Source organism: Motacilla alba, chromosome 1 (assembly GCF_015832195.1).
Source record: "Motacilla alba alba isolate MOTALB_02 chromosome 1, Motacilla_alba_V1.0_pri, whole genome shotgun sequence".
In the NCBI taxonomy this organism is placed as follows: Eukaryota; Metazoa; Chordata; class Aves; order Passeriformes; family Motacillidae; genus Motacilla; species Motacilla alba.
The window spans coordinates 35,071,674-35,086,976 of record NC_052016.1 but is presented as its reverse complement, the minus strand read 5'-3'; the positions used below and the strand labels follow the sequence as shown (position 1 = coordinate 35,086,976).

The following is a 15,303-nucleotide window of genomic DNA, read 5'->3' as shown; positions in this document are numbered from 1 at the left end:
GAGATCAGGGGGGGCCTGGAGGCTGGGGGTAAACCACTCCAGCAGAGACCTACACTTACCCAACCATTTTGGGGGAAGGAGAACAAGGGGAGCAAGGACCATGACTTTTTCAAACAGTCCCACCCCTTTCCTCTGCACATTGCCTAAAGAAGTGAGGAATTGCAGAGAGGTGCTGGGATAGAGAAGTCACCTACCATGTACATTGGTCGGCTGCACTGCTGGATACAGTCCGTGTACAGCACCATCACTGCTCGCCGAAATATGCCCGTGTCTGTCAAAGGAAAGGATAGAAAGCCAGAACAGTCAGCACACTGAGCTCTAAAATGCCTATGAGGAAGAAGCTGACACCCACCAGCTGACAACAGAAAGCCCAAGGTGTCAGTAGATTCATGTCTTGCCCTTTGGAAGCACTCTGGGCTGTGCAAGAGGACATCCACCACAGGGTGTAGATGGTAGTTGGCCAGAACAACGGGTTACAACAAAAATAAATTTAAAACCCTCCTCTACACTAGCACTGCCCAGAAGTCACAGGCCCTACCTGTACGTGTCAAGAGGCTGGCTTTGCAACCCCATCTCTGGAAGAGAGGTGTGTGTATGTAGGAAGGGGGGAAAGCTCCTTCCATGGAACAAGCTGCCAAAGCAGGGAAACAGTAGAAACAAGTCCCACAGGCTTTAGAGGGTCCTAGAGGGGCAGAGCACATTCAAGACACTCCTGCTCTCAAAATCATTGCAGAAGCTTCACTGCAGAGCCATCAGTGGCAGCGTGGATGGACAAATATATGAATACACATGTTCCCCTTTAGCCACAACACAGAGCTTGAAAAGGCTCCTGCACCAAGATCTGAGCTCTCCTGTGCTGGATCACTCCCCTCCTGCCAAGAAACAGGACTGGCAGTGCTGCTGGCAAACTGGTTTCTGTTCCCAAGAGCTGACCCCAGGTGGCACACGATCCTGCCTCCCCACACACATCCATGCAATCCCTGGCTGCTACAGCTCAGCACAATCAGTTCAACAGGGAAAAAGGAAAGCTGTGGTTACCTGAGTCAGGGTCATCTGAGGCAGACAGGAGCAGAAGAGGAAGAAGAAATAGGTTTAAGCAGAGCACAAGAGCCAGGCTCCCCAGCAGACCCTCTCCCCCACCCACCCCATGACAGGGTGTAGGTCACCCTCTGAGCAAAGCACTAGGGAGAACTGCAGCTCCCTCAGAGCCCAGCAGTCCTGCCACCACAGAGCACACAGCTCCTGCTCATTCCCACTGGGAATCAGGAGCACGAGGACTCCAGAGGCCAGGAAAGCATCAGATAGATGAGAGGACAGGGTAGCCCAGAAAAGAGGCCACAGGACTGCTGCACAGGCAGGTGAGGACAGGAGGCACCGCACACCCAGGAGGAGATGGTACAGCCACAGCACTCACCGATCTTGAAGCGACCCATGTAGTAGATCTGGGTGCTGAGAGCCAGTGAGGCCAAAACGTGGATCAGTGAGAAAATAACCCAGAACCACATGTCATTTTTCCCAAACACCTGAAAGCAAAGACATTTTAAAAGTAAACTAAGTGCTCTTTCAGCAGGACAATCCTTTCCTGTGCTGTATCACCATGGGACATTAAACAATCTCACCAAACACAGAAAAAAACCCCTAAATCTTCCAAGCAGAAAACAGATCTATAAATTCAAAACAGAGTTTAGAGAAGCAAGATCAGCTCAGCATCCTGGAGAGGAGACCATTCTTTCTGCACGCCTCTTTAGACAAGACTGGATGGACAGCAGCTGGCCCAGGGAGCAGAAATACAAGACCAAGCAAGCTCTCTCTGCTGAGCTGGGCAGCAGCTCTCTGGCCAGGAGGTGGATTTTTACAAAGGCAGACAGGGAACCAACCATTACTTTAACAACTGTGCTGAAGTAGACCAAAAAGGACAGAACTGCTCTGCAGGCAATTGCTCCTATGGTGCATTTTCATTTTATTTAAGGACTGGAAGTAACCTGCAAGCACAGGTTAATACTACATTAAAATCTTATTGTATGAATGAAAAATTAGGGAGTCGAAAAACTCTGATCTGCCATCAGGCTGTGACCACTTCCCTACCCTGGGGCAAAGCACTCGCCTGAAATTTTCACTTTGTGTGGGCAGAGATAAAAAACCCACACACCAAAAAGCAAGCAGAAAAGCCACCTCTCCGTGAATGGAACAAGAGAGACATGCTGCTTTCAAGCTCCACTGAACAGCTTCAAAGCATCCCACAAAAGAAGACAGAGCAATCCATAATAAAGTCTCAGTGTTTTGAACCATGTCAAGATCTACCACACCTATCAAGAGATTCTTGGGAAGTCCCAGGGTCACCAGCTCCTCCTGTATGCCTTATCCCACAGACAGTCTTGTAAACAGAGACCTCTGCATTATTTGGTAGTGAGGAGCTCACAGCCCACTGGCATCTAGCTGCTAGTTCAGAGCAAGAATTCCATGGATTTTGCCTGGTTACTGATGAATGAAAATGAGTCCTTCAAAAGAAGAGAAGCAGAGACCTCCAAGGAAAAGCCCAGCTTGAGGATCCTGATGAGCCCAGCTCCGTACTCGCAATGCTACGAGCAAACAGGCAAAGTCTTGTAGTTTCTGCTCCAGTGCCCTTCCATAGGCAGGTACTCCAGGTAATTGCCTGAGAGCCCCCCATTTATCACCCCAACCCTGCTCCTCTCCAGAGATAGGAAAATCAACTGCAGGAGCTGTGACAAACATGGAATATTCCAAAGGGAAGAAATAGGCACAAGCAACTAGGTATAAGATACCTGTCTTGGAAACCCAGCTAGCCTCACCACTCTTTCTTCCAATGAGAATCATGCCCCAGGAAGAGCAACTGTGCACTTGGACATGAACATCTGGGTGCATGAATTTCTCCTCTTGAGAAGGATGGCATGTGGTGGGCAAAGCCCAAAACAAGAGCCCACCCAGAGGAAACTGTTCTGCTTTTCTCTTATCTGAAAGCTCAAGGAAGGAGGAAAGCCCAGCAGAACTGAGAATTCAAATGCTGACAGCTGCTTAACACACTCTTATCCTACTCTGCTGCTTTCCCCAGTCATTTTCACACCTAAGCCACGTTCCCAGCCATGCCACCTCCTTCCCAGAGAAGCAGTGGAGTAAGAGGGAGCCATACCACTCCAAGGACAGCCAGGGAGATCACCACAGCAAACGAGGCATAGGCGGAGTAGGCGCTGGCATTGATGTCTGGGTGCCGGGTCTGGTAGAGCTTGAGCATGCACAATCCTGCGATCATGTACATGAAGGAGGTGTCTGTGGGGGGACACAACAGAAACAGTGTGAACACCTACTGCCAGTGGCCCCAGAAAGCTGCTCCAAGGGCACACAAAGCATCAGGGATCTGTGCCTCTGTGCCAAGCCTCGGGTTTGGCCCTGCTGCTGCACTATACTGTACAGCACCTTGTGCTTTGCCACCTTGCAGCAGCACATCTTCCATGCTCTGGGACAACAAAAACTAAAGGGGATCAGAATATAAGTGCCCACAGGGCATCACAACCTCCTGACTGAGCTTTGAAACAGGCATGCTCCAGGAAGACTTGCAAGGGTAAAGAGAGATGGGAAACATCAGCAACTCAACAAGAGACAGAACCTGGCAAATCCTAGTTCCAGCTCAAAAGGAGAAAGGAAACACAGCTTACCAAACTGGAAATTGGAGTAATTAGGGCAGACGTGGTAACAGGCACTGAGCACCCCTTCCATCATCAGAGCAATGCCCATAGCATAAAAGAGACCAAAATGCTTTGGGATCCCATAGTCCTGGAAGAGAGCAGAGCTGTATAATAAGTGCCCTCAGAGTCCTGATCATAGGCAAGCTTCCATTCTCCATCACTTCACCCCTCCTAACTCCTACACAAGTCCTCCAGTCACTAGTGCAGTACAGTGTCCTGTGTGCAACACAGGCTCTGGATTTAGATACATGGCATAGCCAGGTGAATCCACAGGTCACAAACCTAAGCTAATCACGCTGGAAGTTCTGATCTGAAGACCTCAGTATCTTGGTACTGACATCATGAAACTGAAAATGTCTTTCCTGTACCTCATGTTATGCTACATCTTGCCCAAAACTGAGAGGACTGACCAGAATTGCTCTTGTGGTCAGGAGGGTCTAAGAAGCTCTTGAGCAGAGCCCATCAGCCAATGTGAGAAGGCATTTCCATCACAATTTGGCCAAGATTTCACCTGAAAATAACAAGCAGCAGACCCTTACAACTGCTAGTGCCTTTACTTGCTACCAAGCCCATGAGAACAGAGCTGTTTGTCTCCAGAAACCACCAGCACCTCTGTCCACAGGGCTGCAGATTTCTCCATCCTCTCCCACGAGAGACTACAGAAGCTCTGGCTACAAGAATCTCTGCTTCAGAGACTGAGGCAGCCAAATTCCTCTGAGTTATCATAAGCAGCTCTTGTGTAAGACAAATCAAACTTCACTATAAAGAGCACCATTTTGGGACACTCCTGCTGTCCCACTTCCCTCACAGCAAGCACTGCAGGAAAACCCAGAGCCATGGGAATCCTTCCTCTATTAATCTCCTTGTCTTCACAGGCCCAGGCTGGGTCACCACCACAGAAGAATGGACATACTGTAAGCAGTAAAGCACTGGGGTGTGCAGGAACATAAGCATCCCACCAAGACCCTTCTGCACAGGAGGAAAAAAAGAGGAGGATTCAACCCTCCAGCGAGGAAGACAAGTGGAAACCCATTGTGTATCACTCTGGTTTTTGAGTTCACTCCATGTTCCCTGCCTCCACTCAGCCCCAGGCCATCATGCCTCCTACCAGGGTGTAGATATCTTTCATCTCCATGGCCCTACGGTGGAGGATGTCCCTGCGCAACACGATGAGGAGGAAGAGAAAGCCCAGCATCATGTGGCCCACGTTGCTGAGGATGTTGTTGAAGGCACTACAGGAAAGAAGAAGGTTTAAGACAAAGGCAGCACAGCAGCAGGAAGCTGAACCCTGGGTTGTGATAAGCTGAATCCATTTTGCTCCCCCCTCCACCACCTTCCACCCCAGCAGCTGCCGAATTGCAGTCTAACCCTCTAGATGACAATTTAATTTGAATAGTTCACCCGTCCCAGTTAATTCAACGCTTCTTCAGTTGAGATTCCCAACTCTGGGCTTTCTTTGCACTCACACATTAATTTACAGAAATGCTACACTGGAAGGACTGATCTGAACTTCTTTGCAGAGCTGCTGCTCCTTGGATACAAATGTCCAACAGAGCATGGAAGCCCCTCATTGCTGCGCCAATGATTTGTAAGGGGCGCCCAGGTGCCACAAGTTCTAGGGTGAGTGTGTCTCACTGCAACAGAGCAGCACTGCTGAGCAAAACACAAAGATCAGAGTCCTAAACTCCCAGTGGTCTTCTCAACACTGCTACTGTGAGCCTGGCAAGCATAAAATCCTGACCTGGGCACAGCACAAACACTCAGGAGGCATGAGACAAATATGCAGAGAGGAAAGGGCTCACTCACCTCAACACCCCAAGGGGATGAGCACACAGGAAGTTGTAGTAGCAGATGTCCTGATTGCCCGTCACATTCACCACCTGGACAGAGAGCAGGTGGGAGGTCTGTCATTAGCAAATCCTCCCTGCTCTGGGGGGTTTGCCCCATACAAACACGGCACAAACACAAGGTGTACCAGGACACAGCCTAGCTCTAGCACTGGCACAGGGGAGTACTGACATCTGCAAGCAAAGCTTTTAGGGTGGGACAAGATGTTGTCAAGGGTCACAAACCTGATAACAGTCTTCAGAGGAAACACTGTGTGCTCTCAACCCTCCCCCTAATAGACCTGCTTGCAGATATCTGCATAACAGCAGGATAGCAAAGGTTGGGAGAAGGCAGGAGAAATCACAGCAAACACTACTTGCTTTCAGCTGTCTCTTAGAGATAACATCAAATTCCTCCTGTCTCTAAAATGAAACAGGACCCAAATGAGACATCAGTTGATCAGGAAAACAGCAGCACTCCCACTTCCCAAGCAGAAATAGCAGAAGTGCAAGCCCAATGAGCCAAGCTCACTGTAACATCAACACAGTGCAGCGAGAGCAGCTAAAGTAAACTGCTCCTCACACAGACCAGAACTCGTGGGTGATCCCAGTTCCACTGTGACTGTCACCCTTGCACAACACAGCCACGGGGCAAGTTTAAAGCAAAAGGGGGCAGCCATGGAGCCAAACGCACCGTCTGGTAAGTGATAACCAGCTGGATGACCGGCAGGGCATAGAACACCGCAATGGTGATGATGTTCCTGCAGAGGGGAGACAGCGGCAGCAGTTACACACACACCAAAACCAGGGCTGCACACCCAGAAGAAAGCCCCACAGTGCTCATGGAGGAATGTGCACACCTCACTGCTCTGGGGTTACGATCTCATTGTGAGCCCCTGAAGCAGGGGAGCACGTGTGCTCATGCACATGGGAGGCAAACCAGAGGCAAATGCTAAGGGCACAGGAAAAGCCAGGATGTTGGCCACAAGCTCATGTGTTTGAGTGCCAGTTTCTCCCCCTTCCCATTATGTTTCAGTGCACTGGTTGTTACCATGCTTAAAAGCAAATGATGCAAAACAGAATCCGTCGCCAGGATCATGTGTGCACTGGTCCACAAATATCCTTACTTCAGGTATGTGGGATCTGCAGTTACTGATTGGAACAGGGTCAGAATGGGCAACGGGGCAGTTCAGAAGTGGTTCAGAAGAAAGGCATGCGGACAGACTCCACAACCAGAGACTCTGAGTCCAGAGTTTGGGTCTAACCAGTTTGTGTTCTCCTTACCAGAAATAGATTTTGTATTTTTTGCTGACAATCCTTCGGTCTTTCCTGGACAAATCTGATAGATAGAGGAACACCTAAAACATTAGCGGGTGGGGAAAGAGGGAAGAAAACACAAAAGAACCAATGTAGATTACAGATGCTAGTAGAAGATCTTGACATATTTGCAGCTTGGTATTTGAACTGGTTTTATGCAGCAAACTCACTGTGTCCCTTGATTCTATATGAGTGAGTTCTGCAAAATCCTCTGACCTCCAGGAATGGCTCCAACCACACAGAGGAGTGCAGGATGATAAAAGAAGGCAGTTTGAGAGCTGCTGGTTTAAAGCCCCTCTGTACATCCACTGCAGTCACACTACTTGTACTAAATACCACCTACTGTTGGAGAATATCTTCTCCCTATCTTCACACCTCCTTGAACTTTTCTGGGCATTTTCTTTCTTTCTCAATAGTCCAATACATTTTGATTTTCTATATTAAAGCACTCACTTCAGCAGCACTCTTATCACAGTGGGAAAACTTCCAGTGACTGAAAAAAGACTAAGAAGCACACTCAGCTGTATTAGATGAAATCCACCCTGAAAGGGAACAGGACTTTTGAGATTTCACTTTAGTGACCAGTTCTGGTCAGGGCCCAGACGTGCCCACGGCCCAGCACGAGGGCCACGGGTGCAGCTCCAGCCGTACCTTAGTGCGGATGATGTTCTTGTCACTCTCAATTTCTGGCATGGTGTCAAAGTCACTCTCCTCCTCCACGGAGCTGTCTGTGTCCGAGCCAGCCGGGGCCCTGCGCTCCGGGGAAGACAGCTGACGTGCACCGCTGGAGCTGGACTCGTCTGGGCCACAGCGGGGAGAAGGAGACAGGCAGGGTAAAGGCTAAATCCCTCTGTGCACAGCAAGAATCCAGCTGTCCCAGATGCTTTGATAAGCTGATAGGGTCAGTTCAGGGAAAAAAAATTTCCCATGATCCCAAACCTTCCAGAAGTTTTAGGTGCTCAGCTAAGAGCAGTTTGAAGAGTTTGAAGGACCATTATCTTTCCCTCCCCGCAGCATTTTAGTTTTCACTCTGCTTTTATTCTATTACTTTTCATCTCTTAACATTTTCTACTCTCTGCTAGCCTGGGCTCTGAAATCTGGAATTCTGAGACAAGACAAATACCCCGAGAGAAAGAAGCAGACTGTGAGGGATCAAAACCACACTCATCTAGATAACCTCCAGATTTTATGTAAGCTTTATATATATCTAAGCTTTTCTAAAAATACTGTAGAACAAAAGACAAAGAAGAAAGTCGATTTTTCAAAGCAAGCAGAGTACCAGCTTTATTCCCATGGCATCCCTGGTACTGGTCACATACAGGTTAGCAGGACCTGCCTGCACTTCCCACAGGCTGGGCAACTCCCACCTCATTGCCCACACCGACATGGGCAGAAAATAGATTTCTTCTCATTTCCAAAATGCTTTTAAAAGATTTCTTTGAAAAAAGGGGAAGGAGGGGTAAAGTGGTCATTAAGCCCTCAGAAAGGTTTTTTCTCCTCTGCCTCCAGGGCATGATTCACCTGTTGGCAGTATGACATTATTTCTTCCCTAGTGAAACCCCTGGGGGCAAGAAACTCTGATTGTGTCTTGCTTTAAGGCACACAACCCTTCAGCCTCCCAGGGACAGGCACCTTTGGTTTAAAGGCAGGCTGTGAGCTAATAACAGGCTCCTAGAAGCTTGCTTGCAAGGGACCTTTTCAGTCACTAGTAAATGTCCTGTCTGAAGCAGCATTGTCACCCACAGCTCTCAGGTGACTGTAGCTTTGTCTAAGACACATTTCCAATGACAGTCTCTTAGGGCACCTCTTTCAGATTTGCCACTTTTATTATGTAGATGCTTTTCCCTAAAGTGTAACCTGAACCTGCAATTTGCTTGTTTGGGTTTTGGGGTTTTTTTAATAGTTGCAAGATGCTCCTAAAGTAGCTTGCAGTTTTATTCTCCTCTGGTGTTAAATTACCCTAAAAGTGCCTTCCTCCACCCCAGGGAGAAGCCTCCCTGTGCCCCAGTTCTGGAATATACTGTACCAATAGCACCGTAGCTGCTTCCCTCAGGAGTGCTGGCTGAGATGGGGTGTGAAGAAGTCATCATCCCAGATCCTGCAACGGAACAGACCCAGGAGGGATAGTTCGTTTCATGTCAGTGCTTCAAAACATCTCTGAGGTGAACACAAACAGCTTGAAAAGCTGGAGGGGCTTGGGAAAAGGAACATTTCTCTAGACAGATGGCAGTCTCCCTCTAGAGCATCCTGTGCAAAAGGGAAACCCTCATTTTGCAGTGTGAAGGAAACCCATTCCCTTCAGCCTCCCCACGCAGGGTGCCAGTGAGACTGGCAGCAGGAGCCCCCCTCCAGCACCCTGTGCGGATCACACTGTGGGGCTGCAAGACTTGGTAAATTTTAGAGCAAGTCTCATGATGTTCTTAACAGCCTTCTGAATTTCTAATTCTTCTCTTTCCCCATCTCATGCAACTCTTCAAATCCTGCTGCCTTCAGCTATCTCTGAATAGAGACTTTGGCAGGACAGCTGCTACATAATTTTAACCAATCAAGGAGAAAGAAAAAAATGCTTTATGCAAAAAGTGGTAATGATCTCGTAATGATGAGAAGAAGGGCAAGCCTTTGAGGGCTAGGAACATCCTGCCTCCTGCCCATATATAAGAAGCAAGGAGGAGTGCTCTCCTGCCTCCACAATCCTTCTTTTTGCTTCCAATGGTGGAGCTCAGCAGCTGACCTACATGGCAGGAAACAAAGCCAGCTGAATCCCTTCGCTGAGAGGTCAGTCACAAAAGGGAGGGAAGCAAGGCAGCGGGAACAGGACCATGTTTTCCAGTAGTGACAAACAGTGAGACAGGTTAAGTTGCTTTAAAGCTTCATCCCTGCAACAGTATCTTGTGGTCAGTCAGCGGCAAAGCAATGCAGACCATGGCACAGTATTTAAAGCCTTACTGCAGCCTGGCAATGGCTTGGCTTCCCAAGCTGCATCTCTGGCTTCCCAGTACCTGACTGGTCTCAAACTGACAGGCACAGGCAGAGCGCTTTCTAACTGGAAATTCTGGGCATTTCTGTAACGCCTTGCGTAGGTTTTTATACCATTTTCATTAGCCACAAATGTAGAGAGATCTAAAACTTGTCCCTGACTGATCCCAAGCCAGGGAAGCACCCATCCACCAATGATATTTGATATTTCAAGTCTTGATTACTGCTTCTCTTTGGCATATCTGCTGTGCTTGTTGGGCTGGGGGCTAAGACTTGGTCTCAAATTTTGGCTCCTTTACGCTCCTGCCCCATCCCTCTATCAGAGAAATCAAACAGCTCAGAGGAGCATCAGAAGTGAACATGGCACGGACTGAGAGCCAGAGGGAGGGCTCTGGCACACTGCAGCCCCCGGCTGACAGCCCTTGAGCCCTGGGCTGAGACTGGCAGGATGTTGTAGGTTGCGGCAGGAGCAAGATGCAGCTTCTACTCATCACCTCCAATCCAATCTCCCTCTCTCATGGAAGCTTTTCATGTTGCTTTAAAAGTCATTTGGAAATCCAGATCACTGGGAAGAGGGCAAAAGCATTTCCCTATGTTCACAGCAGCAAGGCACAAGCACAATTCCTAGGCCTGTCAGTCCTGTTCCACAGGGATACTCCCTCCTAATTTTAGATCAGGCTTTATTCTTCCAAATGACCAATCAACCTTCTCTCCCAAGTTACCAAAGATTTAATCTGGACAAAGCAGGCAAGCCAAGGAGAAAAGGCACTCTGCCCTGTCTCTAAGAGCCACTTTGGACCCAGCTCACCCACTAATTTCCATCCCACTTCCCACTGTGAGAGTGAGTCAGCAAAGTAAATGTACCACACCAGGCGTGGTTCCTCCAGCTATTGCCTCCACTAGATAGTGAGGATGTGGAAGGGAAGCTATGCCATGGGATTTAACCAAAAAAAAAAAAAAAAAAGTGAACCTCAGAAGCCAGACATAAGATGGATAACAAGAGCAAGGAGGCGGACATTCTAAGACAATGGCAAAGACACATTGCTGAGCACTTCCATCCAGTTCCTTGGTGGGGGAAAGGAATAGGGAGCAATGAAGAAGGCAAGATCCAGGGGTACTTGGGAGGGAAAGAAATTCCAAAGGGTGGGAAGGGGAGAGAAAAAAAACAAACAGAGAAAGCCAGTGTGTCCACTGATCAGGAAGACAGGGAAGCTGCTAATTACCATTTTATAAGCATCAGTCAGACACACCCTGAAGAGACAATAGATGAAGAAACAGCATGTGGGTAGGACACGATTCCTCCCCAGAGGAAAGGATGTGGCTGCAACATGCAGTGCCAGGTATGTGAAAGTAGCAATGGATTACAAGGGAGAGGACAGGTCACAGAAGCAGTAGGTGCCTCTGGGAAGAAAGCTGTAAACTATGAAGGAACTGTGTGCTCCTCTCTCCCTCCACAGGGATGCTGTTCAGCAGTTCTCCCTGCTCAGCAACCCAGTTTTCTACTCTCCAGGTCCATACTAAGTCCAGCATCTGCACTCTGCAGCTTTTTGGGAACTTTCCAAACACCAGAATTGAACTTCCACCTCTCAGCAGGGCAGTTTAGAAGGCAGCTTCTAAGTTGGCTTCAGCACATTAAACCTTGGCTGCAGCATCAGCAGCACTCCCTGTGACTTCTGGTCTCACCTGGCTGAGACTGTGCCTCCTTGTCTTACACAGTGATTCCTTGTCAGCACCCTGGAGCTCTTCCACAGCCTTGGACAGGTCCCTTCAGCTTACTCAAACTCCCCAACACACAGGCCTTTCCCACTGCCTCAGTGCCTCAAGACCTGCTCTTGTTTTACAGCAGGATCCATCCCAAATGATATAAAATTAGATTATATTTATAGACACTTTTACAATTCTCTGTACATGCTGTGAAAAAAAAAAAATCTTTCACACGTATTCCAAATACAGGGATACATGTGGATCTCAGTGGCTGACGAAACAAGTCTAAGAATTCAAATGTCCCCAGGTCCTCAGCAGAAACAGTAAGCCAATTAATGCCAGAGTGAAGTTCCACTGCTGATCCTTTAAACACAGCTCAGTTATACTACCATGCTTATCTGATGGGATGTAGCAGACCGAAGAGGCTGAAAATGCTCACATCAAAAAAGGAATAACATCAAGAACCTCTCAATGCTGCCAAGACTATGTCCTCCCTTCCTCCAGGAGAGAGGTACAAATGACCTCAGCACCAGTGCTTTGAACTACTTTGCAGACACTATATATTTAATGAAAATGAAAAGACTCCCATGCCTCACTAGAAAAAAAGAACTCCCAGTGCCCCCCATCCACATGACAAAAACTTCCATCTTTCACTGGCAGCTTCTTAGATGCAGCTCTGTTTTTCTAAGGCAGAAGGCTGCAGCTTGTGGAAATGTGGGTGCAGCACAAAGTAAACTGAATCCAATGCCAACACAAATATCATAAACACCACTACCTAACTCTGTTAGTCATTCATTCACCTGGCTGTCTGCAATGTCCAGTGAAAAGCAATTTAACATTTAAATTCAATTAAAAGACCCCATGCTTAAACCAGGCAGAGGAATTCTTAAAGTGTAAGAGCTGACATACTTAAAAGCGCCTTGCTTAAAAATCAGCAGACCTGGGATCAGGTACATAAGCCTGTAGCCAGGTCCAGGCAAGGCTTGGCCTTCCTCCATCCCTTTAAAGGCAGCTCCTAGGGGTAGGAGTCAGGACCAGGTTCAGGGCAGCTGGCTTCAAAGGACTCTCTTGTGAGGGCAGGGAGGAAGCTGTAACATCTTTCCTCAGCACCAGAGACTGTGTGAGCTACCAGGGAAGATAGCTCCAGGACAGAAGGTACTTGACTGACAGCCTGTTCTCTGCCTGGCCTGGGGCCTGTGCTGTTCACTCAAAGCTGTCACACAACAGAGAAGAGACCTTACCATGCTCGGGGCTCAATCTCCCAGCTGAAGCCTTCCTCTGAACCCTGCAAAGCAACAGACAGCATTCATGAGACAGCCAACAAATCTCATCACCTGCCAGCCATGGCAGCATTATCTAGGACACCAAAAGGTAAATATGGTGCAAGCTCTGAAAAAACAAATAAAACCAAAAAAAAAAAAAGGCACAAAAGAAACAAACACACACAACAAAAAAAACCAAACCAAACATATATATATATATATATATATACACACATATATATATATATATATATATACACTGTTTAGACTAGACACAATTCAGACATGAGTGCTTGCTGTCCAACTCTCTAACTTCCAAAGCAACAGAGGGCTTATTCACCCCCTCAACTATCTACCAGAGGCAGGGCAACCATTTCCATGACTTATCCCATCCTACACTGCATGGTATGTTGGGAGAGACCTTCACACCATCTTTCCAAACACATCTTCCCTGCTCAGGGGACCAAGCACATACGAATCTACTGAAGTGGCAGCAAGATTCAGAGGCACTCATTAGCATGATGCTTAAGAAGCCCATATCACCCCTGTCAATGCAGATGTCAAGCAGAAAGAAGATGGTAAAAAAAGCAAACCAACAAAAAAACCCCTACCAACACATTCCCACAACACAGAAAAATACCAGCAAATAAGAGCACACACACTTAAGTAATTTAATTGAATTGTTCCAATGAAATGTATTTTTATTGACGTGTCTTGAAGTTAAGCCATGCCCATGCAGACATTCTTCTCACACAAGCCCAGACACCAAAGCTTGGGGCAGGGGAGGCAGGTAAGGAAGGAAACCAGCATTCTTGGGACTTCAAGGCCCAATTTGTGTTACTGCCACTTATTGTAGTTCTCACACTCCATATCTCAGACTGGTCCCTTCACAATTCCCACCTGCTGTCCAGTGTCTTTACATAAGAAAACACAGGGTTGGGGCACAAGATTGGGAGGGCAGACCCTTAGATTTTCATCCTTCCCAGGTCCCCATAGAAGAGGAAGAAGTATTTTCTGGCTGACGGTCAGTAGGAGCCCACTGAGCAGCCATGGACTTCTTCAACTGCACTGCTTAGATGCTTGCCACCCCACTCATCTCAAATTTTCTGGCAAGTGTGGTGTTTCTGATGATAAGAAACAGAAAGGCTGTTCTTTTATAACCCCTCGACTCACCTAATGTAGTGCACAAAAGCAACAACCACTGAGCCCAGGTAAAAGGAGAGGAAACTCAGGAAGCTGAAGAACATGGCCTGGACATAAACAGACTCTGAGGAAAGAGAAGGGATCAGTCAACTCACAGAGCAGGAAGAGCACCTCTCAGGGTCAGCACTCTTCCCAATACCGCCTTGTAAAAATGCCCAGCCCCAAACAGCCCTTCCAAACCTATTTGCTTTCTTCAAAAGGAATTGACAGAACCTGTTCAGCACAATCTCCCCCCATTTCTTCACCTCCAGTGCTAGCTGGTGTGCCACACAGCCCTTCCTGGAAGGGAGCAGGCTCCAAGTGGTTTTGTCTCCTTTGCTGGTGCTGTTTGCAGCATTCCTTCAGAGGCTGCTGGCCCAGTCATACCCCTGTACTCAGAACTGCCAAGTTCCCCTGTAAAGTTGCACTGCTCTGCCCAAAGACACTGACTTTTAATGGAGGGCACAATCGTCACTTGAAGGTTCTTTGTCCTCTGCAGGTTCCAGGTACGGTTGACATTCCCTGTGAGATGCACAGTGCACAGAAAATATAAAAACAATCATCATCAATGATTTCTGGCACTAATCTTGGTTCTCTGAACTTGCAAAACCAACAGGGTCTGGCTTTTCACTAAAATGTGTGGGTGGCTTTGCTTTAAAATGTTCTCTGATCTATCAATATACAGCCTTTCCCAAATGTTTCCCCCTTCCTCCCTGGTCACAAACTTTTTTTCAGACTAGAAATCCCTGCTTGAGTCTTCCATACATTGCTTAAATCTGGATGTCTGAATCCCAAAGGCATCTCATCTCCTATTCATTTAATCCCCAAAGGAGAGCTTCTCTTATTACAGGTAGTGGGAGTCCATTTTTGCCTTTGGCCAAATCTCTGTGAGTAAAACACTTCTGCGCAGGATGCTACTCCAGAAACTCCATCTATTTCTGCAGGGCTTAGCACACCTGGTCAGTACAGCTCTGCTGACAGCACTAGGATGAGAGAATGCCACTCCAAAGGGCACAGTTATTTTTTTTTTGTGGGAAAATTGGGGCAGAAAGGTAGCAGGGGAGTAGTAAAAAGCTGTTGAGGGAGCCCAATATATCTGTTGGTTGCAGTCTTGCTTCTTCTACAGGGAGGAAGCTTTGAGGCTTAGAGAATAGCAATGTTCCCACTCTAGTTACAGCCACTACATGAGTGGTGGAAACTTTGCTTTTACCATTGCCCAGCAAGTGGATACAGTGTTTTCTGGTTGGAAAAGACACTAGAACAACTATTTTGTAAAATTATTCTCCCAGAATTACCAATTTTTCTTGTTCCCCCAAATTCAGAGCTGTCACAGAT

General features: G+C 47.6%; 1 protein-coding gene across 3 annotated transcripts in view; it reads right to left on the bottom strand.

Annotated features, from left to right (window-relative positions):
• The window catches only part of SIDT1 (SID1 transmembrane family member 1), a 50,605-nt gene that overhangs the window by 15,522 nt on the left and 19,780 nt on the right, over positions 1–15,303 (bottom strand). For 2 of the 3 annotated variants that reach the window (XM_038133743.1, XM_038133735.1), the window contains exons 8-21: positions 14,419–14,490; positions 13,960–14,053; positions 12,766–12,809; positions 8,871–8,942; positions 7,496–7,644; positions 6,812–6,885; positions 6,222–6,288; positions 5,508–5,581; positions 4,810–4,933; positions 3,672–3,789; positions 3,149–3,285; positions 1,415–1,523; positions 1,039–1,053; positions 195–271 (exon numbers count right to left, since the gene is read on the bottom strand). In XM_038133743.1, coding sequence (XP_037989671.1) covers positions 195–271; positions 1,039–1,053; positions 1,415–1,523; positions 3,149–3,285; positions 3,672–3,789; positions 4,810–4,933; positions 5,508–5,581; positions 6,222–6,288; positions 6,812–6,885; positions 7,496–7,644; positions 8,871–8,942; positions 12,766–12,809; positions 13,960–14,053; positions 14,419–14,490 — 1,226 coding nt within the window. The remainder of the gene's footprint in view (positions 1–194; positions 272–1,038; positions 1,054–1,414; positions 1,524–3,148; positions 3,286–3,671; positions 3,790–4,809; positions 4,934–5,507; positions 5,582–6,221; positions 6,289–6,811; positions 6,886–7,495; positions 7,645–8,870; positions 8,943–12,765; positions 12,810–13,959; positions 14,054–14,418; positions 14,491–15,303) is intronic. The other variant, XM_038133753.1, reaches the window with a different exon arrangement.